General features: G+C 36.2%; 2 protein-coding genes across 8 annotated transcripts; both read right to left on the bottom strand.

Annotated features, from left to right (window-relative positions):
• Positions 1–139: 139 nt before the first annotated feature.
• LOC147552319 (extracellular ligand-gated ion channel protein (DUF3537)) lies at positions 140–3,725 on the bottom strand. Its single transcript, XM_086669926.1, has 4 exons — positions 3,248–3,725; positions 1,457–1,906; positions 706–1,018; positions 140–626 (listed from the first exon to the last, which is right to left on the bottom strand). Exons 1-4 carry the CDS (start codon positions 3,647–3,649, stop codon positions 490–492), a joined length of 1,302 nt encoding a protein of 433 aa, XP_086526052.1. The 5' UTR covers positions 3,650–3,725; the 3' UTR covers positions 140–489.
• A 7,554-nt stretch (positions 3,726–11,279) lies between these two features.
• Positions 11,280–15,240, bottom strand: LOC147552318 (triacylglycerol lipase 2-like). Of its 7 annotated transcripts, none has more exons than XM_086671857.1 (10): positions 15,145–15,240; positions 14,724–14,775; positions 13,631–13,759; positions 13,143–13,283; positions 12,960–13,070; positions 12,735–12,878; positions 12,596–12,636; positions 12,268–12,347; positions 12,077–12,166; positions 11,280–11,732 (listed from the first exon to the last, which is right to left on the bottom strand). In XM_086671857.1, the coding sequence occupies exons 3-10, from the start codon at positions 13,727–13,729 to the stop codon at positions 11,413–11,415; spliced, it is 1,026 nt and encodes a 341-aa protein (XP_086527983.1). In that variant the 5' UTR covers positions 13,730–13,759; positions 14,724–14,775; positions 15,145–15,240; the 3' UTR covers positions 11,280–11,412. The 7 variants fall into 7 exon arrangements, with proteins under 7 accessions (XP_086527983.1, XP_086527985.1, XP_086527982.1 ...); XM_086671859.1 differs by having other exon boundaries at positions 13,649–13,759; XM_086671856.1 differs by lacking the exon at positions 15,145–15,240 and adding an exon at positions 14,877–14,919.
• Positions 15,241–18,669: the final 3,429 nt, after the last annotated feature.

Here is an 18,669-nt window from a genome sequence, read left to right as displayed (position 1 = left end):
CTCTGAAGGGGGAGGCCGAAAATGTAATTGTTAATTATTTATTTGGAGTTGGTTGTAGTATTTAAAATATAAATAAGTAGATAACTAAATGAACGCGAAAGTTAAGCATCGCTCCATAGACGCAACTAAGAGAATGATAGAATGAAAGTTATAATGCAATTAACAAATAATTTAATTAGCAATAATAATTAAACATATTACAAACTCACATCACTCCCCTACACATATATATTATACATTTCGAAAATAAGATTACAGAAAAAATAAATACCCCCTTCTATTAAAAACAAAATACTTTCGAAGTAGAAAGTTGTTGTACACAGTGTTGATCACGCAAAGATGATTCAAATGGTTCATGTTTGAGACTGATATATCTTCGCCATATAGATCATCTTCCTAGGTAGGCCAAACGAGAACTCGGATCAGGCAGCCTATCCCGGTCCAATTGATAGCCCAAAACTCAAGGCCCAAGCTTTACCTTCTTCGGATTTAAGAGATACCAACAGTCTTCCCGAGCAACCAAAGAACCAAAGACATCTCAATTCCGAAAATTGTGTGTAATAATGTTCGATCCAGCATGAACCCAAACACAGTTATACCGGCACGATTGTTCTCGAAATAAGTAACTGCCATTTAATTAGTTTAAATAAGTTAAGCTATATATAAGAATGAAAATAAAGGGGGAGATGATCAAGTGATACTCACCTAGAGCTTGTCTCTTATGGAAAGACATGGTATGGGTATAGCTTGGCATTATGATCTTTGTATTATCAAGATCTTCATCATCACCATCACCCGGTTCATCATCGTCTGACTCTGTACTACCACTGGTTGGGTGTGCGGTGCAAGATGTGATCGGAGCCCTAGGTGTCTCACCATCAGTACCATCAAAAGAATCCAACGTCGCACAGATATGCCACTTGGCAGCAAGACAAGTTATAGATTGTGCTTTGTGTGTGATTTTTGTTGCACTTCTCATTAGTATATATAGCCCTGCTAGTAGAGTCATGGAGCACAGCTGCATTTACATACAAACATCAATGACTTCATAATTCATCCAAGGAAAAGACTAGATTTTTCAATTACAGCGTTTGTTTTGTCAAATCTAGACCCAAAATCTGATGGAAGATCTGTATTGGCTCAACCTAGATTTCGAGAAGTTTTATTTGTGTTTGGAATATCCGACTAGTTCATTAAACTCGTCCAAATGACTGAGTTTGGGATTTCCTAAAGGGTTGTGCCTGCTAAATGGTTGAGTCTAATGTTTCCCAAATGGTCATCCTAGGTCACTGCCCGTGGCACGTGTTTTCCAAATAAGTCGCTAGCCTTCTGATCCACCACGCTTCACGCCCTATAGAGAAACTCTAGCTGAGTTAAGTTGAGTTTAGGACCATGGCCTCAGACTCTGCAGAATCAGATATACTAAAGATTTAGATAAAGAATGCGGAATACTCACAGCAAGTTCGCCGGCCATGTAAACATTGAGATAGGCTCTGGACCGAGTGGTGCTAAGCAACGATGAAAACTGACTAGCAGTGACAATAAAAAGAGCAAACATGATAAATGCTCGATACCGATGACTAATGATCCGAAGCTGTCTTCTGATTCTAAGATGTTCTTTCAATACAGATTCAACATCTGATTCTTCTTGAAATACTTGAGCAAAATCTTGAAGCCTCAATATCTGTAGGTAACAATTGAGACGAAAGAGAACGCAGACCAAGAAGAAGATTGATGTCCTATATAACCATGAGAATAGTTCTAAAGTACAAGCAGCTGCGTCGCTTAAGTAAACATTGCCTAAGAATGGAATTTGGGTTGCACCAGAACTGTACCACCATATTTTGTAAGCTGCTTCTACACCAAAACATGGTAGCACAAAGCAAGCTAATAGTTTTAATGATCTCTGCATTTCATGAATTGAGAACCATATATAAGATAAGTATATAATCATGCAAATTGAACAAGTTTATAACGCGCAATTAATAGGTAAAGTGGGCTTCACAGAAAAACCCTATGCTAAAAATTATTGAAGATGTTGCTCCAGTTAGGAAGTTTGGGTAATACTGAGCGGTGGATTTCCTCTTCACAAAGGAAGAGTTTGTAGAACACAAAAAATTGTATTTCATTGTCTATACTACAAGAAAGAGTTCATATAATAGTCACAAAAACTAGTTTGAACTACCTAAATAATCAAGGAAAAGAAGCTCCGATGTGGAGAGTATGTGAAATATGTTATATACTAAAGAATTAAGAAAGTAGGTATGGCTACCGACTTACAGTTTATTATAGAGCCCTGATGCTATGCCCGGCCACATACCCGGGCCGGGATTGTGGTCGGGCATTGGATCATTTTCCTTTATTATATTAGTAAAAACACTCGCTAGTCCTGTTTTTGTTTTTGGGAACAGAGGATTAATTGGGTACAATAAATATCAAACATCAAATGGGTTAAAGACTTATAAGGATGAAATATGCTCATAATTGTCATAAAATAATCCTAAAGACAGTCATAAACCTTAAAGGTCGGATAAAATTCCTAAAGGCCGTCTAAACTAATAAATTTTTTTATTTATGCCCTTTATGAAACAAATCAATAATTTCTAGATATCCAGTCAAATATCAATCCCGCAACTTCTGAGTTTTGGAAGTAGATGTACGAAACAAGACCTAACGTGTGCCCGAGTCATGGTTATGATAGAGAAGAACTAAAATCGGCCAATAATTCATAACAAGTGTGTGTGTGTGTATATATATAAAAATATATATTAGTCTATCTTAGCTGCACTTACCTACATACTTAGTGTTATGCATATCAAAACATAGAGAAGAGATATTTGTCTTGTTCTAGGCTAAGTCTTAGCATCAATTAGTCCTAAGTCCTAACCTGGGCGGGCTGCGCTGGGGTGACCAAAGGGTAGACGTAGCCGACTAAGCTGGAAGGCCAACCCTACACGGCCAGTTGGCCTTATAATAACACGGGAAATTTGTTGGCATAATTAAAACAAATTGACTGGAAATCGAAGATCTCAATAACAATAAAAATCAAATTTGCAACAGTTTTTCTCTATTTATTATTTTCAATTCACCGACCAAAATTCGAATTATGAAAACCTAAATTGCATTAAATAAAACCAAGCTAATCAAGATCCAAATTCACCAAAAGCCAGCAAAATTGAAGATAACAAAAAAAAAAACAGTATATTATCTGGTTGAATTTAGAGAGAGAGAGAGAGAGAGGACATACATTGAGCTGAGCAGTATAACCTTGACGAACCTTTTCGCTTTCACCACAAAGTTTATCAAGGAATAGAAATCGTCGAAGTCCATATTTAGTAATAAATTTAGAGAGAGAAAGAAAGGATAGAATCGCAACAGATGTGAGAGATAATTGAACAACACCATCATAAGGACGATGATGAGTAGCATCACAATCTGGACAAGCTAAGAAAACATGTGATAAAATTGGTACAGCAATACCTAATAGAAAAAACAGAGACCATGATAAAGTAGCTCTCCATAGATTTGATTGATCAATACACATCCATCTTAAACATGATCTAAAACTTGCTAATTCATCTCCTGCGTTTGATACAGATCGTGCGAAGTTCTTCTTCTTGTATAACAAGCTTTGTTCACAATCTCCCATTTTCTCTCCCACTTTCTCTCTCTCTCTCTCTCTCGATGATTTGGGACTGGGGAACAGACATAAAATGGGAATGGAAATGATTAGCTTCTTCCAGTAAAATAAATCTTTATAAATAAAGAGAAGTCCGCCTAAAATGACCAAATAAGCCCTGGTGAGGTGGATGATTTTTTTTCTTCATAAAAACACTCCCCAGTTATAAGATGGTGCGGACCAGCCTTCTGGATTGCAGATCAGCCTTCTGGATTGCTAGTGATACTGTCAGCTAATGTTGTGGCAACAATCTCACATTGGTGGTGAGATGGAGTGTGGTGCTCCTCTTAAGAGGTTAAACACCTTTCCCTAGTGAATCCTTTTAAAACCGTGAGACCCAAGTGTGCAGACAGTATCACTAGCAGCTCAGAAGGCTGGTCCGCACCATCCTATAACACCTTGTTCATTCTTTTGTTATTTTAAAGTGCATCTCTACATGCATACAACATGCTCTTGTACACCTTTCCTTCCTACCATTTTAACAAAATGGCTGATTGGATGTGATTTGATTATAACTGAATATAAGGGTTGGTAAATAACTTCGAAGTCTGACAGAAGGCGTTCAAGATTGTTAAGTCCACGAATGATCAAAATCGAAGTGATAACTTCTGCCTAACTCACATTAATGGTAGGCTTGGTTGGAAAAATTTGGTTACTACTGGTCGATGATGACTCGATGTCTTAGAGATAAAAGTGACACAAGGCATTCATGATTTTATTTTCTTATAGATATATATGGTAATTCTCCAACTAAATCACGTTAAACCATAGTGTTTATTATGGTCAATGTAACTAGATTAAACCACAAAGTCACAGTTGTGGAGATTAGTACAATATGGCAGTTTACAAATACTTTTTTTTTTTCGTAAATGTATATCATAATTCTCCCATTGCACTATGTTAGATCATAAGGTACTCGTTATTTCAACTCATATTCCTATTATTGCAGAATCGTGACATTTAACAGAAAGCTATTTGCATTTAAGTCATTTTGTATCTCTATACTATACGTCTACGCCTATATAAGATATTTATGACACACTCAAGGAATGAGGATAAACATATTATTCAATTACGATGGGATAGATTTTAAAATATTGTTAAGACTGAATCGATAAGTGTCATTAGATGTGAAAATTAGAAAACACATAGTATAATATTAGTATAGTTGGTGGTGGTTAACAAGGACCGGTTCTTTCAACATCAACAAAAAGAAAAAAAAAATCTCATAAAAAAAAAAACAAGGACCAGTTCATTTCAAGTGCCACACATCAATTGATAGTAGCTGTAATGTGGGTCCTACTTTGCTCAATAATTATACGTGGTTGCTTAAAAATCGGTGAGTATCTATTAGCAAATGTTGCCTTCTTTGCCACATGTAAATGTTCACCTTAATTATTAAGAAGTTCTTTACTAATTAGGGACTTCTTAATTAAATAAACATAAAGAACTTTTGTATATACGAGCTAACAACACCTCACTTCTCAATGAACTAATCCTAACAAAGAAACTATTTCAATAACTATGAAGATGAGAGAGAGAGGGGGAGATTCTCATTCTATACATGGGCCAAATAGGGGTGTGGAAGATGGTAATAGGTTTGATTTATACTTAATTTCTCTTTGATTGGTAAAGTTAGGTTGAATGGAAATGTATAACAGTATGAGTTGGTAATGGAATATTATTTCATCCAATTAAATAAGAATTGAAGAACTAAATATTTGCGAATTTGTCCCGTACAGTGATGGTGACATCTCATTTTGAAAACAGAGAGACGGAGTTAGTTTATACGTGTCAAAAATTCGGAAAAAAAATGATAGACATACATACCTTTGTACTAATTGTGTGGTATGTTCTGCTTAGTCTCATATGCTAACTGCTCACATTTTGCTTAATTTTTTCTCTCAATAATTCAACTATAACTATCGTTTATTTCTTTAGATGCTTTTTTAGGATCATCTGCAATCACCCAAAAGATAAACTTCCAACAAAGTGCATATGTTTATAGTAGTTTTATCCGTCTGAAATATGAAGCAATCCCAACGGAGTACCTCGAAGCTGAAGCTGATTGAGTGATAATACGTATGTCTCACTAATGGAAATATTATGATCCTATAATTTCCAAAAAATAGTACAACTGTCAAGTCTTTCATTTGTTGGGCTTTTTTTGGACCGGGACAGAATGGTCTAGTTCCTCAACTAATTAACCCAGTAATGTATATTTTTAGGGAAACTTTTAAAGGCGCTACCAAATTCGAGGTCCCAATTTCCTCTAAAGACTAAAGGCACAGATAGCTTTGAAACGTATCAATTACTCGATAGAAAATAATGGTCTTTAGCAAAGACAGTGTGTTAGAAAGGTCAATTTCTAAATGTGCTGTTCGTTTACCAAATTAGTTTAAGGAGAACGTTGTAAGGATCATTTAATAAATAGTGCTTAAATATAAAGACTTGGATAAAAATTAACAATAAATCTAATATTCTATTCACTTGTAGTTTTGTCTCACATAAACAACCCAACCCTAATATCTTCACTACTATCAACATCAGCATTAGTATTAAAAAGCTTGCAAAATACAATTTTACTATCACTGTAGTCTTAGTTACAAGTTTTTAATGATGCTTCAAGATCTCAAGGATGAGGAACCACCATTAATGAAGAAGGAGGTAACTTACATCAAGAAAGAAGAATCCTTTGACTTAATCGAAGATGACTTAAACGAGGACATCGACTTAAACGAAGATATCGACCTAAACAAAGATATAAATAATGAAGATAATATGTCTCAGGTAAAGAAAAATCATTTTCTTGTCCTCCTCTATGGTTGAACAAACGTTTTTAGAGTTTTAGGTCGCTTTTATTCCGTAAAGGATTTCGGTTGGGTCGGCTGAAAAAGACAACAAATTTCGGTCTGACCGGCTGAAAAGGACAACAAATTTCGGACGGGCGACTGAAAAGGACAACAAATTTCGGCGGGACCGACTAAAATTGGTCTGTTTTTTCATCTACTTTAGATGAAATTTGTTTAAATTTCAGTGGTTTTGGATAAAAAGTTTCACTATTTTCATTCATGAATTTTTATTTATGTTGAACGAAAAGAAACAGAAAAAATGGAATTGTGATTTTGGAACCGAAAATGCAGAGATTTTTCGGTGCAATGGACGAAATTATAAAGATTTACAAAGGTTCCAACTGAAATTAAACCAAAACAAATCAATCAGTTCAGAAGATGAGCAAGCACTCTTATATTTCTTTGTTTGTATTATTCATTGCAACATTGATACTTGAAATCTTCAAAAGTTAAGTATTAAAACCCTAAAAATGTATGGAGAAATCAAGCAATAACAAGAATTACAAACCCTTCTATAGAGACGAGTGTTGTGTTAGTCATCTAGCTGTTAGGGTTTCCATCTTTATCTCTCTCTCTTTGATCAAAACGAATAGATTTAGGGTTTTTTTCTCTTTTGGTCGAACAGATTTTAAGGGTGTCTCTTCTCTCTTTTGGTCGAACATAGTTTAAGAGGAGGGACCAAAATTTAATTTTGAGATATTTTGAAAAATAGTGTTTATCTCTCCTTATTCTAAAAAGAATGCTCTCCTTATCAACTGCACTGCCTTTACGAAACATTGCTCTTCATATACCAAAGACCAAAATAATTTCTTCTCAAAACACTGTTCTTTTTAGAGTGTGAAATTTTTAAGTTAAAAAGAGGAAAAAAGGAAAAGTGAACAGCAACAACGAGAGAAGAAAATGAAGTTTAAAAATGAAGAGACTCTCTCTGCATAACCGTTTCATCCACAGAGATCCGAAAAATCCTTCTTTTTTCCGGCGAAAGGTCCTCCTTTCGCCGGATCCCTCTTTCATTCCAAGTTTAGTTTGTTGATTTGATTACCACACTCCTATATCTCTCACTCTACTTTTCTCTTTATGACCCCTCTCTGATCTACATTAATACACCCTAGACACAGTATTCATTCACAAAACCCCCAAACAAAACAATTTCAACCTACCCATCTCTGATCTACTATCACTTTTCAAGAACAAAGAAACTACTTCATGGAAATGGCCTTTATGTATACAACCTAAAACCCATTCAGTTAGAGTTGATAAAAATGATATATTCAACTCACTCAACTTTATTCTAGTTGTATAGTAGAAGATGTGTCATGTTTTACTATATCAATTCTGTTTTGATTTCTTGTTTTAGTTCTCCTTGAATGCAATCTTTTTAGATCTGAAGAATTACTATTTAACTTCCTGCAATTGTGGTTTCCGTCGTTTACCATCTCTTACCGGAAAAAAGTGCCAAGCATAGTACGAAGACGGGTTACAATCTGTACATGGATCTAGATTACTCCTTCATTATTTTGGATTACGATGTAATCGGGTGTGATATTGGTGAAATTAATAACCATGTGATAGAATTAGAGGTGTTCATTGAGGCTGGCCATGGTTTTTATTGGTGACGAATTTGACTGAATCTTCTAAAACAAATAAGATTTTGTGTTATACAGAGGTCGGGAATGCGATTTGGTGGAACACGGAGAAGAATTTCGAACTTTCCTCATGGTTAAAAATGGTGTCCAAGGTTACTGTAAGTTAATCTGATTGGTATTGGTGATGCTGATAATCATCAATGTGTTGATAATTTGGACGGGTTTGAAGAGGAACGTGGCTCACACTATTTGACTCTTCACTATATTTTATACAATTAAGTTGACGGAATGAAAGATCGAACCAGTGAGTGATGCGAAGAAAGGGAGAAGTAAGAGTTACTAGTTTTATATCTACTTAGTACAATAAAGGTTATGTTTCTTTGTTGGTCTTTAGGGCCTGTTTTGTTGGTCTTTAGGACCTGTTTTGTTGGTCTTTAGGACCTTTTGTTATTTTCAATTTTATTTAGGACCGAGTGTTTTGATCATAGACCACTAATGGGAGTTTCTTCATCAACTTACAACTCAATCTACCGATGTACCGGATTCAGAGGCGCTAACCGGAGATTTGCACGCCACGGTTGACGGCGAGAAGAGAAGAAGGTGAAAGAAGCATCGGTTATAAAACCACCCTTAGATGGTTTGTGGCGGCTGCACCAGAAGTAGCCCACCAGTTAGATCAGGCAGCTCTAGAGGCAACCCAAATGGGCATAACTTGTCTTGTTTGTCAGGTTTTGGATGTGTCTTTGTTATTTTAAACTTCATGATGTAATTCTCATTAGCCTTAAAGAATCAACTTTAGAAGTTGGTAACAATCCATCAAATGAACCCACTAGTTTAAAAAGTTGAGGTCACTAACGGTTTTCCTAGAAAAATAGTCAATCACTATGAGTTGACGAAGTCAAAAGTCATGGGTTAGGATTTGAGAGAAGGGGTGAGTGGTCGGGTTTTTTCAGTTTTGGTTCAAGCCGTAGCCGAACCAATAAGTGGCGGTTTGACTAAATCGTCGGTCGAAGTCGAACAGATCATTCGGCCGGCCGACATGGTTCGACTCGGTTGAGTTCGATTGATCGGTTTAACCGATCACGATTTAGAGAAAATTTTTAAACTAATGTTATTCATTTCATTACATATACCGAAAATAAAAATTAAAAACCCATCATACTTTTCCGCTATTACATATGCTGAAAATAAAAATTAAAAATTAATCGTACTTTTCCACCATTACAAAAAATAAATAAATAGAAGTACGAATACAAAATCTATAATTTTAAGTTACTAACTAAGAATAGGTTGTGGTAAATAGAAAATCATGAAGACTTACCTTTAAAACCTTGCAATCAAGTTGAATAGGTGGTTGATGAAGTCGACAACAACAACCAGCAAGAAGGACGGATAGTAGTATGGAAGACTTGATTACGGGTTTTCTAATTTTTTTTTCTTTTTAGTTTAGCACTTTCTAACTTTACAAAATTATTATTTCATTTTTCCTTAAAGTTCGGTCGGTTCGGTTTGGGCGATTTCTAGAAACTCAAGTCGAGGCCAAACCAGACCAATTTTGGGTTATTCGGTTTTTCGGCCGAACCGAGTCGAACGGTGATCGGTTCGGTCCAAAAACTGATCGGTGTAGTTCGACTTGGTTTGGTTCGGCCAATTGGTTCAGTTTTTGCTCACCCCTATTTGAGAGGGTGTGGCTAAACGTGCCCATAATAATTGTTCTTCTTGCCTTAATCTATAGGTGCCTACTATAATTTCATTTTTTTTCTATTGGTGCCCTGGATAAGCCAAGCGCCTCTTCATCCAAACCTGAACCTAGCTTTAGAATTCTACCTTCACTTCTTCACTTTGATCCCATGAAGACGAAAGTAATCCATCTTGTTATTGAAGGTTTTTACTAAGCTAGCCAGGAGTCTCAAACACGTAGCAGTCTGAGGCTTTCAATTGGCTCTTAGACATGTCAGCCTCCGAGATCTTTCAGACTGACCAGTCAGAAGCCTTGTTCTGGCTCTATGATTGGTAAGTCCGAAAAGGGCGCCTATAGATGTCAGATGTCAAACCAATGGACTAGTGTCAATCCATTTTTTGGAGCGTGAATAGCAATTTCGAGGGACGCCTTTAGCCGCTCCCTTTGAGATATTGGTAGCAAACCTTAATATTGTTCTCCCTGAATCGATTGGGTTGGTTTGTTTCCTGGGTATATTTAAGCCAATAAGAAACTCATGCTCCTATTCCAACAAAAAATCAGTAACATCATAAAGGAGGCAAGTAACCAACATAATCAAATATGAGCAATAAAGCTGCAATAACAATAACAGTTTCACCACTCAATACCAATGACAAATATGTCACCATCTTCTCATACAGACAAAATACTCACCCTATCATCAAAACCATACATTAAACTTCAAACCAACATATTTTATCTCCATCTTTTCCATATAACTAACTATATATTATATATATGCATATACAGAGAGAAGAGGGGGAAGAAAGAGTTACATACTCATGAGTAATAGAGGAGAGATGAAGAATTTGAAGTTTTACAAACTCATCAAATACATTAAGAAGTTGAAGAACATGGCAACTTTCAGTACTGTAAAGAGAACCAATCGATCTTCGACTATTTCTTCTTGTGCTGTTCATTGTGATGAACTCTACATAAATGCAGTCAACAAGTGCAACAATAACCAGAGGAACTACAATGACAATGACCCAGTTTTGATTTCTTACATTTTAGCTCAGAATCATTTTACTTCTAGGCCAAACTTTCTCGTGTAAACTCGAAAATTCTTCATATTCTTCTTGTTGTTGTACCTTCTGTAGTTTTTCCTGCATTTGCAACAAGTTTTTACAGTTTTTGTTCTCTCTACTTGTTTACGTAGTAACCACGCTAAATCTAGTGACAAAAGAACACAATTTCTAGCATTTAATAATCAACAATTCTAAATTCAATAATTAAGGTATATAAATGTTAGTATGTCGAAGAAGGTGTTACCAGGCTATAAACGAAAATAAAGACTAATGAAGGGTGCCTATAAAACTAACGGACTTCACCAACGGATTAACAGTGTTAGATGTCCGTTAGTTTGTTTTGTTAAATTCGGTTCACTCTCTCTCTCTCTCGAATCATGAGCATCATGCTGACAACTGTAATAGAAAGTTCGGTTTTGTTGAATAAAACCTTCTGCAATTCTCGTTTCTAACATATATAAACACACACACACACACACACACACACACACACACACACACACACACACATAGATAGATAGATAGAATACAATCAGACCGACGATCCTTAGTGAAGGCGGAAGAAGGCCATAAGTGGATCATAAACAAGTTTGTTAGCGTTTACACCAAAGATGAAGTCTAAATGAGCGTAATCCTCTCGGTATTGAACAACCAACTTATCTCTATCGTGGTCTTTTAAATCATTCAGTAAACGCTGCACATCTATAACATCAGATACGACGTCCCGCCCTCCGTAGCTGAGAAATAATGGAATTCCATTCGGGATGTTTTTCAGGTCATAATCTGGAGATGTAGACTGCCCATAGTGCTTGATATTCTCATTATCAGAACCATAATCAAACATCGCAATCCTGCCACTTCTAATCACTGTACAGAAAAGTCCGAAAATCCGAAAGCGCATTAGCTTCAATCTAAATTTGCAGTTACACAGTAGTCGTTTCGAATTATATAGGTATGTCTTTCTGTAACCACCCAAGCTCTAGTTACCAATATTACCTCTGTTTCGTCACAACCCTAACCCAATAGGTACAAGGTTTATTCATGGGGAGTGTTTCACGAGCACACCCAAAAGGCATCGACACATAGTAAGCTTGAGCTAGCACCTATAGCCTAATCTCTGTACGCTCCCCCCAAGGTATAAGGGAATACCGGATATTACACGTTAATTTGTTTCACGAGTGAATGAGGTATCAAAGAAATTGGAGACTTACGCTGAGCGTATTGGACCAGGTTCTTCGTCGCCGTAGGTTCAAGTAATTTGATGACTCCAATGGGCAAAGAGTTGACGCAACAGTTTTTACCTTCAATTTTGCACATATATAAAGTGTTAAATAGATGGATTATGGATAAAACAGTTCTCTTGAAGAGACTGTAACAGGAGGTAAAGATACACGGATATTACCTGTTAAAGCTGTCACTGTATCATTGCAAATACGACCTTGTTTCTTGCAGATCTTTACAAGAAGATTGGAAACAACCTCCCTGTTCATTCCGATAATTCAAGAAAATAAATCATCCATCTTACCCAAGAAGTTCTTGGCTTCCATAATCTTAGAAATATGTGAAATTCTTGGAAGTTTTCGTTTTGGCTGCATTATATTTGCAGAATATATACCAACAAAAAAAACTCAAAATTGAGAAACGCCGGAAGGTATTTGACATCAAAACGAAACTAGAGATTATGATAGAATAACATAACGATGTAGGAGCCTAGGAGGATGTTGTCTCACCTAGATGGATCGAACTCGTAAATGCCCAACTTATAGAGTGACTGTTACAAAGGATAAGTGGCAAATCAGTTCTCAAGTGTTCACTATGTTAAATATAAAAGGTGACTTCAAAACAAAGGATTTCCGAAATTGCTTTTACTTCGGCAACGAAGTTCTTAGCGGCAGGTCGGAGAATTGGTGATGACAACTGACCGAGATAAGCGATTGGGCTTAGTAAGGCAGCTGATCTCAACATATCCAAGAGCTTCAGTTTGGAAAGCGAAGTTAAAGCCATCAGAGTTCCCTATAAACACAAATACAAACAATCTTAGTCATATTCAACCAGAGAAAGAAATTAAAACATAGAATATATATACATATTCACCTGTGAATGCCCAACAAAGTAAAGTTTCTGACGCGTCTGATTATTCACATATCCAAAAATAGCAGGAAGTTCATACTCCATTAGGTCATCCACTGTCCAATCCCAATAAGCCTGCAGAAAACCACCAAAACCTCTGTATAATTTTTATATAAAGGAAATCTAGATGCATCTAAAAAGAAATACCGGATCATCCGGACTAAGTGAAGTATGTCCACGGCTATAATTGGTGCCACGAGTATTTGCAACCCAAACATCGAATCCATTATCTGCCAAGATAAATGCTAAAGCTTGATCTGGAGGATTAAACAGCCATGTGATTCCATCCTGCCAACGACAGAAGCAAGAATGTTAATCAACCACTTATCACCTTATGATGTAATTAAAGAATGAACCTGATTTCTGCAGCTAAAGAGAGCCAATTCATGAAATGATACTAAGTGAGACTCATAAAACAGTTTTTGAATGTTCTACGAGAAAAATGAAGTCTTTCTAGAAGTAATGTACATATCACTGGAGTATAGTTTCTCACCATTCTCTCTCCAATTGCTCCACACTCAAGTGATATGTCGCCACATCAATGGAGGGCTGGGGGAGGGACCAAAATGGAGAGATGGATAAAATTGCTCATATAATATACGTATACTTTATATATCTCTCTCTATATATATTACTTGTGTATTTATACTCACCAATAGTATTCCGTGCTGTAATAAAACTGGTGGTCTGGACCCTATTGTATCACCCGATCGTCCCGTTGGGATTCTTTGCATTGACAAAATATAACCGTCTGGAGTCGTGACCTGAGACCATCGCTACAAGTTGTCAGATACATACTTAAAAAACGAATGTTGAAAGAAACGAAGGTGGAACAATACTTTATGCTCTTCACAGGCATAACCAAATATTTGAACCCTTAATTTGCATAAACCATCATTGCTCGGAATCATATCACTACTTGCCCCAAGAGCTAACGTATAGAGTAAAAATAATACTAATATCATATAAGCAAGAGTATTTTTCATCTTCGGCGACTATATTGAAATGCTCTTATGAATCTACCAGCAAATATCCGTTCAAGTTATATAAATAGGATGAAGAATGAGTAATTAGTTATTTAGAAAAAAGAAGAATCTATATGAAACCTATTGCCTATCAATCTATCTATCAGTCTATCACAAAGCTAGATGAGTATTTGATGTCATCGTGGTGGCATCGACGTTTTAACTAGAATACAACTAACTTCCATAACTAGGTGGAAAATCTTAAATGTGTTCAGAAGTTTAAATTAAAAAGGATTTTCTATGTATGAGGTTTCTTTTGTTTTTTTATAAGAAAGTGGTGCATCTCAGAATTTGAATAAAACCTAGACCCCATGCCACCCCTTTCCCCTAAATGATAGAGGATATCAAATTTTGATTAAAGAGATCAACACAACCACCTTTTTTTTGAGAATTCGACTAAGATCTATGTTAGTCGTTACAAGGCATTGATGCATCATGAAGATGTAATAAGCACGATAACTGCCTAATTCAAACCAAGAATGAAAGAGGCCTAAAGCCCGAAACATAACAAAATTAAACAAGATAGAAGTCACACAATAAAGCAATTAACTAGTTCTCACTTTCACCTTAAATATTATGCAAAAATTGTGGAATATTATGGTTGAGATAATACAAAATTGAAAACAAAAGAGAAAAAATGAATCATAAAAAGGGAAAGTAAGCAGTTTTTGATATTTGACCAATTGATGAATCGTGAACTTACCAGCCCAAGCCGTTACGGGGTGAGCTTGAGATTGTATATAAATTACCTGAATCTGCAAAGAGAAATCTCAAAAATTCACATAAAGGAAAATATTGTATTACTATAAGAATCCAACATTAAAAAATAAGATCCCTAAGCAAACATAGTAAATACCCATTAGAACTTGATTAGAGTCAAGAAAAAGTGTGAAGTTAGGAGGGAACTGTTAAGTTTGTGGCCATCCAACTCAAAATCAATTGGCAATGAGTGGAGAAGACCTATACTTTATATTCTTGGTTGCTAGTTACCCATTCTCCAATGTGGGACTATTCTCACACGCCCCCTCACGTGTGGCGTTCTTTGAGCCTAACACGTGTTTTTTTTTCTTTACGGGTGACGTGGAGCACGTGTGGCTTTTAAACCTATCACGTGTGGGCCTAGCTTCTCAAAAGTGACAACACCCCACATTTCTACTTTGGGGTCTCTCAAATGTCTCCCAATGTCTTCCTTTATTGGTTTGAGACAAGAAATTAGCGATACCTCAAGATTAGTTAGGTTCATGGATATTTGACGACATTTTTAGATAAATTTGGAGAGTTTTTTGAGAGAATGTCTTTGAAAATATAAAAGATAAGGAGACATTTCGGTAAAGAAAAAAAATAGAAAAAAATTATTATTATCATTATATTTAGATTAATAGTATAGTATATAATAATATAACAATATTTATTACTATTATATTATTTTAATAGATTAATTTGGCTTTCGCTCTCAAGGGCTAATAGAATTTTAACTTTTTTCACGAACTACTCTTGGCCACCAAAATAGAATTGGTTCAAAAAACTTTGAAGACATAAGTGCCACCTCGTCTTTCCCTCTCTTCTTTTCGTTTTGGCTTCTTTCTCTTTCTCTCTCTATTCTCTTCTTAGGTGACCGAACCTACAAGGCCTGGAAACTAGACCGTGAAGGTCTGTTGACTGGAAACCAGAATTCCTGCAAAGAAGATCCTCCCCTTACTCTTGTATTGAATTATTATTACATAATCATATTTAATTAATTAGTACACGAATAATGAAACTCTTATATTGATACATAATCATATTTAATTAATTAGTACATTAATAATTAAACTCTTAGAAATCTACTAAGTGTCATCGGTAGGCCTCATATTCTACAAGTGTTCAACAAGATCTGTCTTTAATTTAGTATGAATGTCATGGCTTCTCACTCGACCAAGATGCTCAAGCACTTCGTCCAGTAAAGTTTCTTCACGATATATCGGGCCTCTTTCACATTCGTTGTAGCATTTGTTCCTTCATCTTCACTAATCATGTTGTACATTTTAATAGATGTCTTCATGATATCACTCATTGTCTTTACATCCCACTAACTTATTGGTCCTTAAATAATTCCCCAACGACCTCGCAGTGTACTAAAAGCTCGTTCAACATTTTTTCTAACCGAATCTTGTGTTTTGGCAAAGAATGTTTCTTTCAGAACATATGCATAAGCACAACTTTTAGGCCTAAGCTTCTTCAAGGTTGCGGTTTATTTTTTTAGGTAAAGCCCCTTGATTAAATTATAATAAAGAAAAATAGTTTTGGGGCCTAAGCCCCTCCAAAGTTGGAGTTGCCAACAACCCTTGGTTGGAGTGGTAAGAGGTATAATCTTCCACCTAGAGGTCAAGGATTCGAGGCACACGCTGAACAATTCAAAAAAAAAGTTGGAGTTGCTCTAAGAGCAAGTCCAAGCCAATAGGGCCTTAGGAAAAAAAAAACACTTTTCCTTTATTATAATTAAATTAAGGGGTTCTACTTCAAAAATCAACTCCAACCTTGAAAGGACTTAGACTTAAAAAACTGTGCACGTGTGAAACACGTGTGTAAATTTTTTGATGGTGTAAGGAAAACATGTGTGGTCTTGTGTATGTGCGAAACACATGTGTGAACTATTTTTATTTTTTTCAAAAATTAATTTTTTTTTGAAAACTAATCCAATTTTGGCCGTTGGATTTTTCCCAACGACCATGACCATCACCCACATGACCGTTGGGAGTCCAGAGGTCATGTGGACTGGTGCTCAGTCGACTCTACATTAAGAGTCGACTAAGCATTCCCTCAGGGGCTGTACCTCAACTCAACCACAAAGGACCAGGGCCGCCCCTGAGGTGCAAGTAGGCAAAGCCTCGCTTCGGCCTTAGGGCCTCCAACAAAGACTACAATGAAATAATCGAAGGGACCACAATTTATATTGTCTTTATAAAACGATTACCAAAAGTGACAAGTAGTCGAATTTAGCTCAATTGGTAGAAACCATATTAGAAAGTTTTAGCAATTCAAGTTCAAATTCAAGCATAAGCATTTTTGTCCTTCGTAAATAATTTTTTTTTTTAAATTACTTTGGTTGACACTTCTACCATCACGATTACTGAACCTCCACACTGTATTAACACCACCACCACGAACACCAACATTAAACTTCAACACTGCAACTACCACCATTAAATTGTACTCTTTTTAATTACTTTAGTTGACACTTCTACCACCACCACCATAATTACTAAACCTTCACCATTGTACCTCCACTACTACCATCATAACTACTAAACCTTTACCACTGTACCTTCACTACCACCACCACGACCACCACCATTACTAAACCTAACCCCATAACCACCACCAATACTAAATCTCCAGCACCACAATCAAGCACGACCAATACTATCACCGTTCAACAAAAAAAAAAACAATACCATCACGGTATCACCATAAGTACCAAAAAAAGAAAGTTCTTGGGCTCTTTTCTCAGATAATCATTTTCCAACACTTTTTATTTTGTTAAAAAAAGAACATAATGAACAAGCTATTGACTCTCTGAGTTTGGAACTCGCTAAACCACTTGATTGGGAGGTTGACTAAAGACCGACGAGGGCTCTCCCCGAACGCGAACCTATTTTTGAGTAACTCAATAAGATCGTTCGGTTCAGGCTGCAAGTTATCAACACAGATTTCATGTTTAAACCTCATATTATGTTTAAAGAAAATGTAGAAAGTTTCGATATACAATTTTTTTTTTTTGTAAAATACGTGTAGGTCACATTCTTAAACTTCGCTTCGAGTCTCCAAAATCTCAAAGCTGACCCTGCAAAGGATCCAACTTGGACGGAGAAGCTGAGGTCCAAATTTGAATTTTGGGCATGAATCTCTTAGGGTTGGAGTTGCTCCAGCCTCTAAGTACAAAGACCACAAACACGGGGGAACACATACATCTAGTAGATACAACTACCGTCAACAGTTGGTAGCCCAAGTGGTTCCTAGGTGTTGACATAAACTCTAGAAAGCCCTGGAGAGGTCCCAGGTTCGAATCCCAGAGAAGGTGGAATCTTTGGTTATTTGAATTGAGATTATTAGGGTGTAAATAATATTGTTGGGCTTTAGGCCATGTCTAGTTGGGCTATAGGCCCGGTCTTGTTAGTGTTTGAGTGGGCGGTTATCGAACTTATCACATCTATGATATATCAAGTGTCAAATGTAACGACATACGTATATCGTAGTCGACTTAAAAAAAAAAAAAAAAAAAAAAGTAGATACAACTACGAACTACCTGAGGTGGAGTGCATTTGCAGTAGTATTTCTTTTTCGTGAGTTCTCTCTCCCTATGCTCTACCAATGACCATCTGAAGGCCAAAACAAAGCCACGTCATTTGGTTCTGGGTCCCACATCAGGAAAAAAAAGTGGGAATCCCATTATCAACGAGACACGACAGTCCATACCTCGAGCGCAGCGGAAGAAAGAAAATCAAACTCCAAGACTAGTCAAAACATTTTGACCTCCTTTTTCTTTATTTTTATTGTAAAAAAGCGAAAAAAGAAAGAAAATTTTGAAAACTAAGAATAAATAAATACAAATGAATTTCTCGTGAAGAAGAAATAAAGAGGGGAGGGGTGGGGTCTAAATTCTAATAGGT

The sequence above is a fragment of the Eschscholzia californica genome, unplaced genomic scaffold, assembly GCF_041429995.1.
Source record: "Eschscholzia californica isolate CP2 unplaced genomic scaffold, dmEscCali1.0.p SCAF_3, whole genome shotgun sequence".
NCBI lineage: Eukaryota > Viridiplantae > Streptophyta > Magnoliopsida > Ranunculales > Papaveraceae > Eschscholzia > Eschscholzia californica.
The sequence above is the reverse complement of the archived record's forward strand: the minus strand, read 5'-3'. Positions and strand labels throughout refer to the sequence as shown.

Coding starts and splice junctions, on each gene's coding strand:
- LOC147552318 (XM_086671853.1), bottom strand. CDS start 13,981: ATGAAAAATACTCTTGCTTATATGATATTAGTATTATTTTTACTCTAT. Junction 12,879..12,959: donor ACTTTGTTGGGCATTCACAG/GTGAATATGTAT, acceptor TTGTGTTTATAG/GGAACTCTGATGGCTTTAAC. Junction 12,167..12,267: donor TACAGTGACAGCTTTAACAG/GTAATATCCGTG, acceptor GCAAAATTGAAG/GTAAAAACTGTTGCGTCAAC.
- LOC147552319 (XM_086669926.1), bottom strand. CDS start 3,649: ATGGGAGATTGTGAACAAAGCTTGTTATACAAGAAGAAGAACTTCGCA. Junction 1,019..1,456: donor ACATGGCCGGCGAACTTGCT/GTGAGTATTCCG, acceptor ATGTAAATGCAG/CTGTGCTCCATGACTCTACT. Junction 627..705: donor CCATAAGAGACAAGCTCTAG/GTGAGTATCACT, acceptor ATTAAATGGCAG/TTACTTATTTCGAGAACAAT.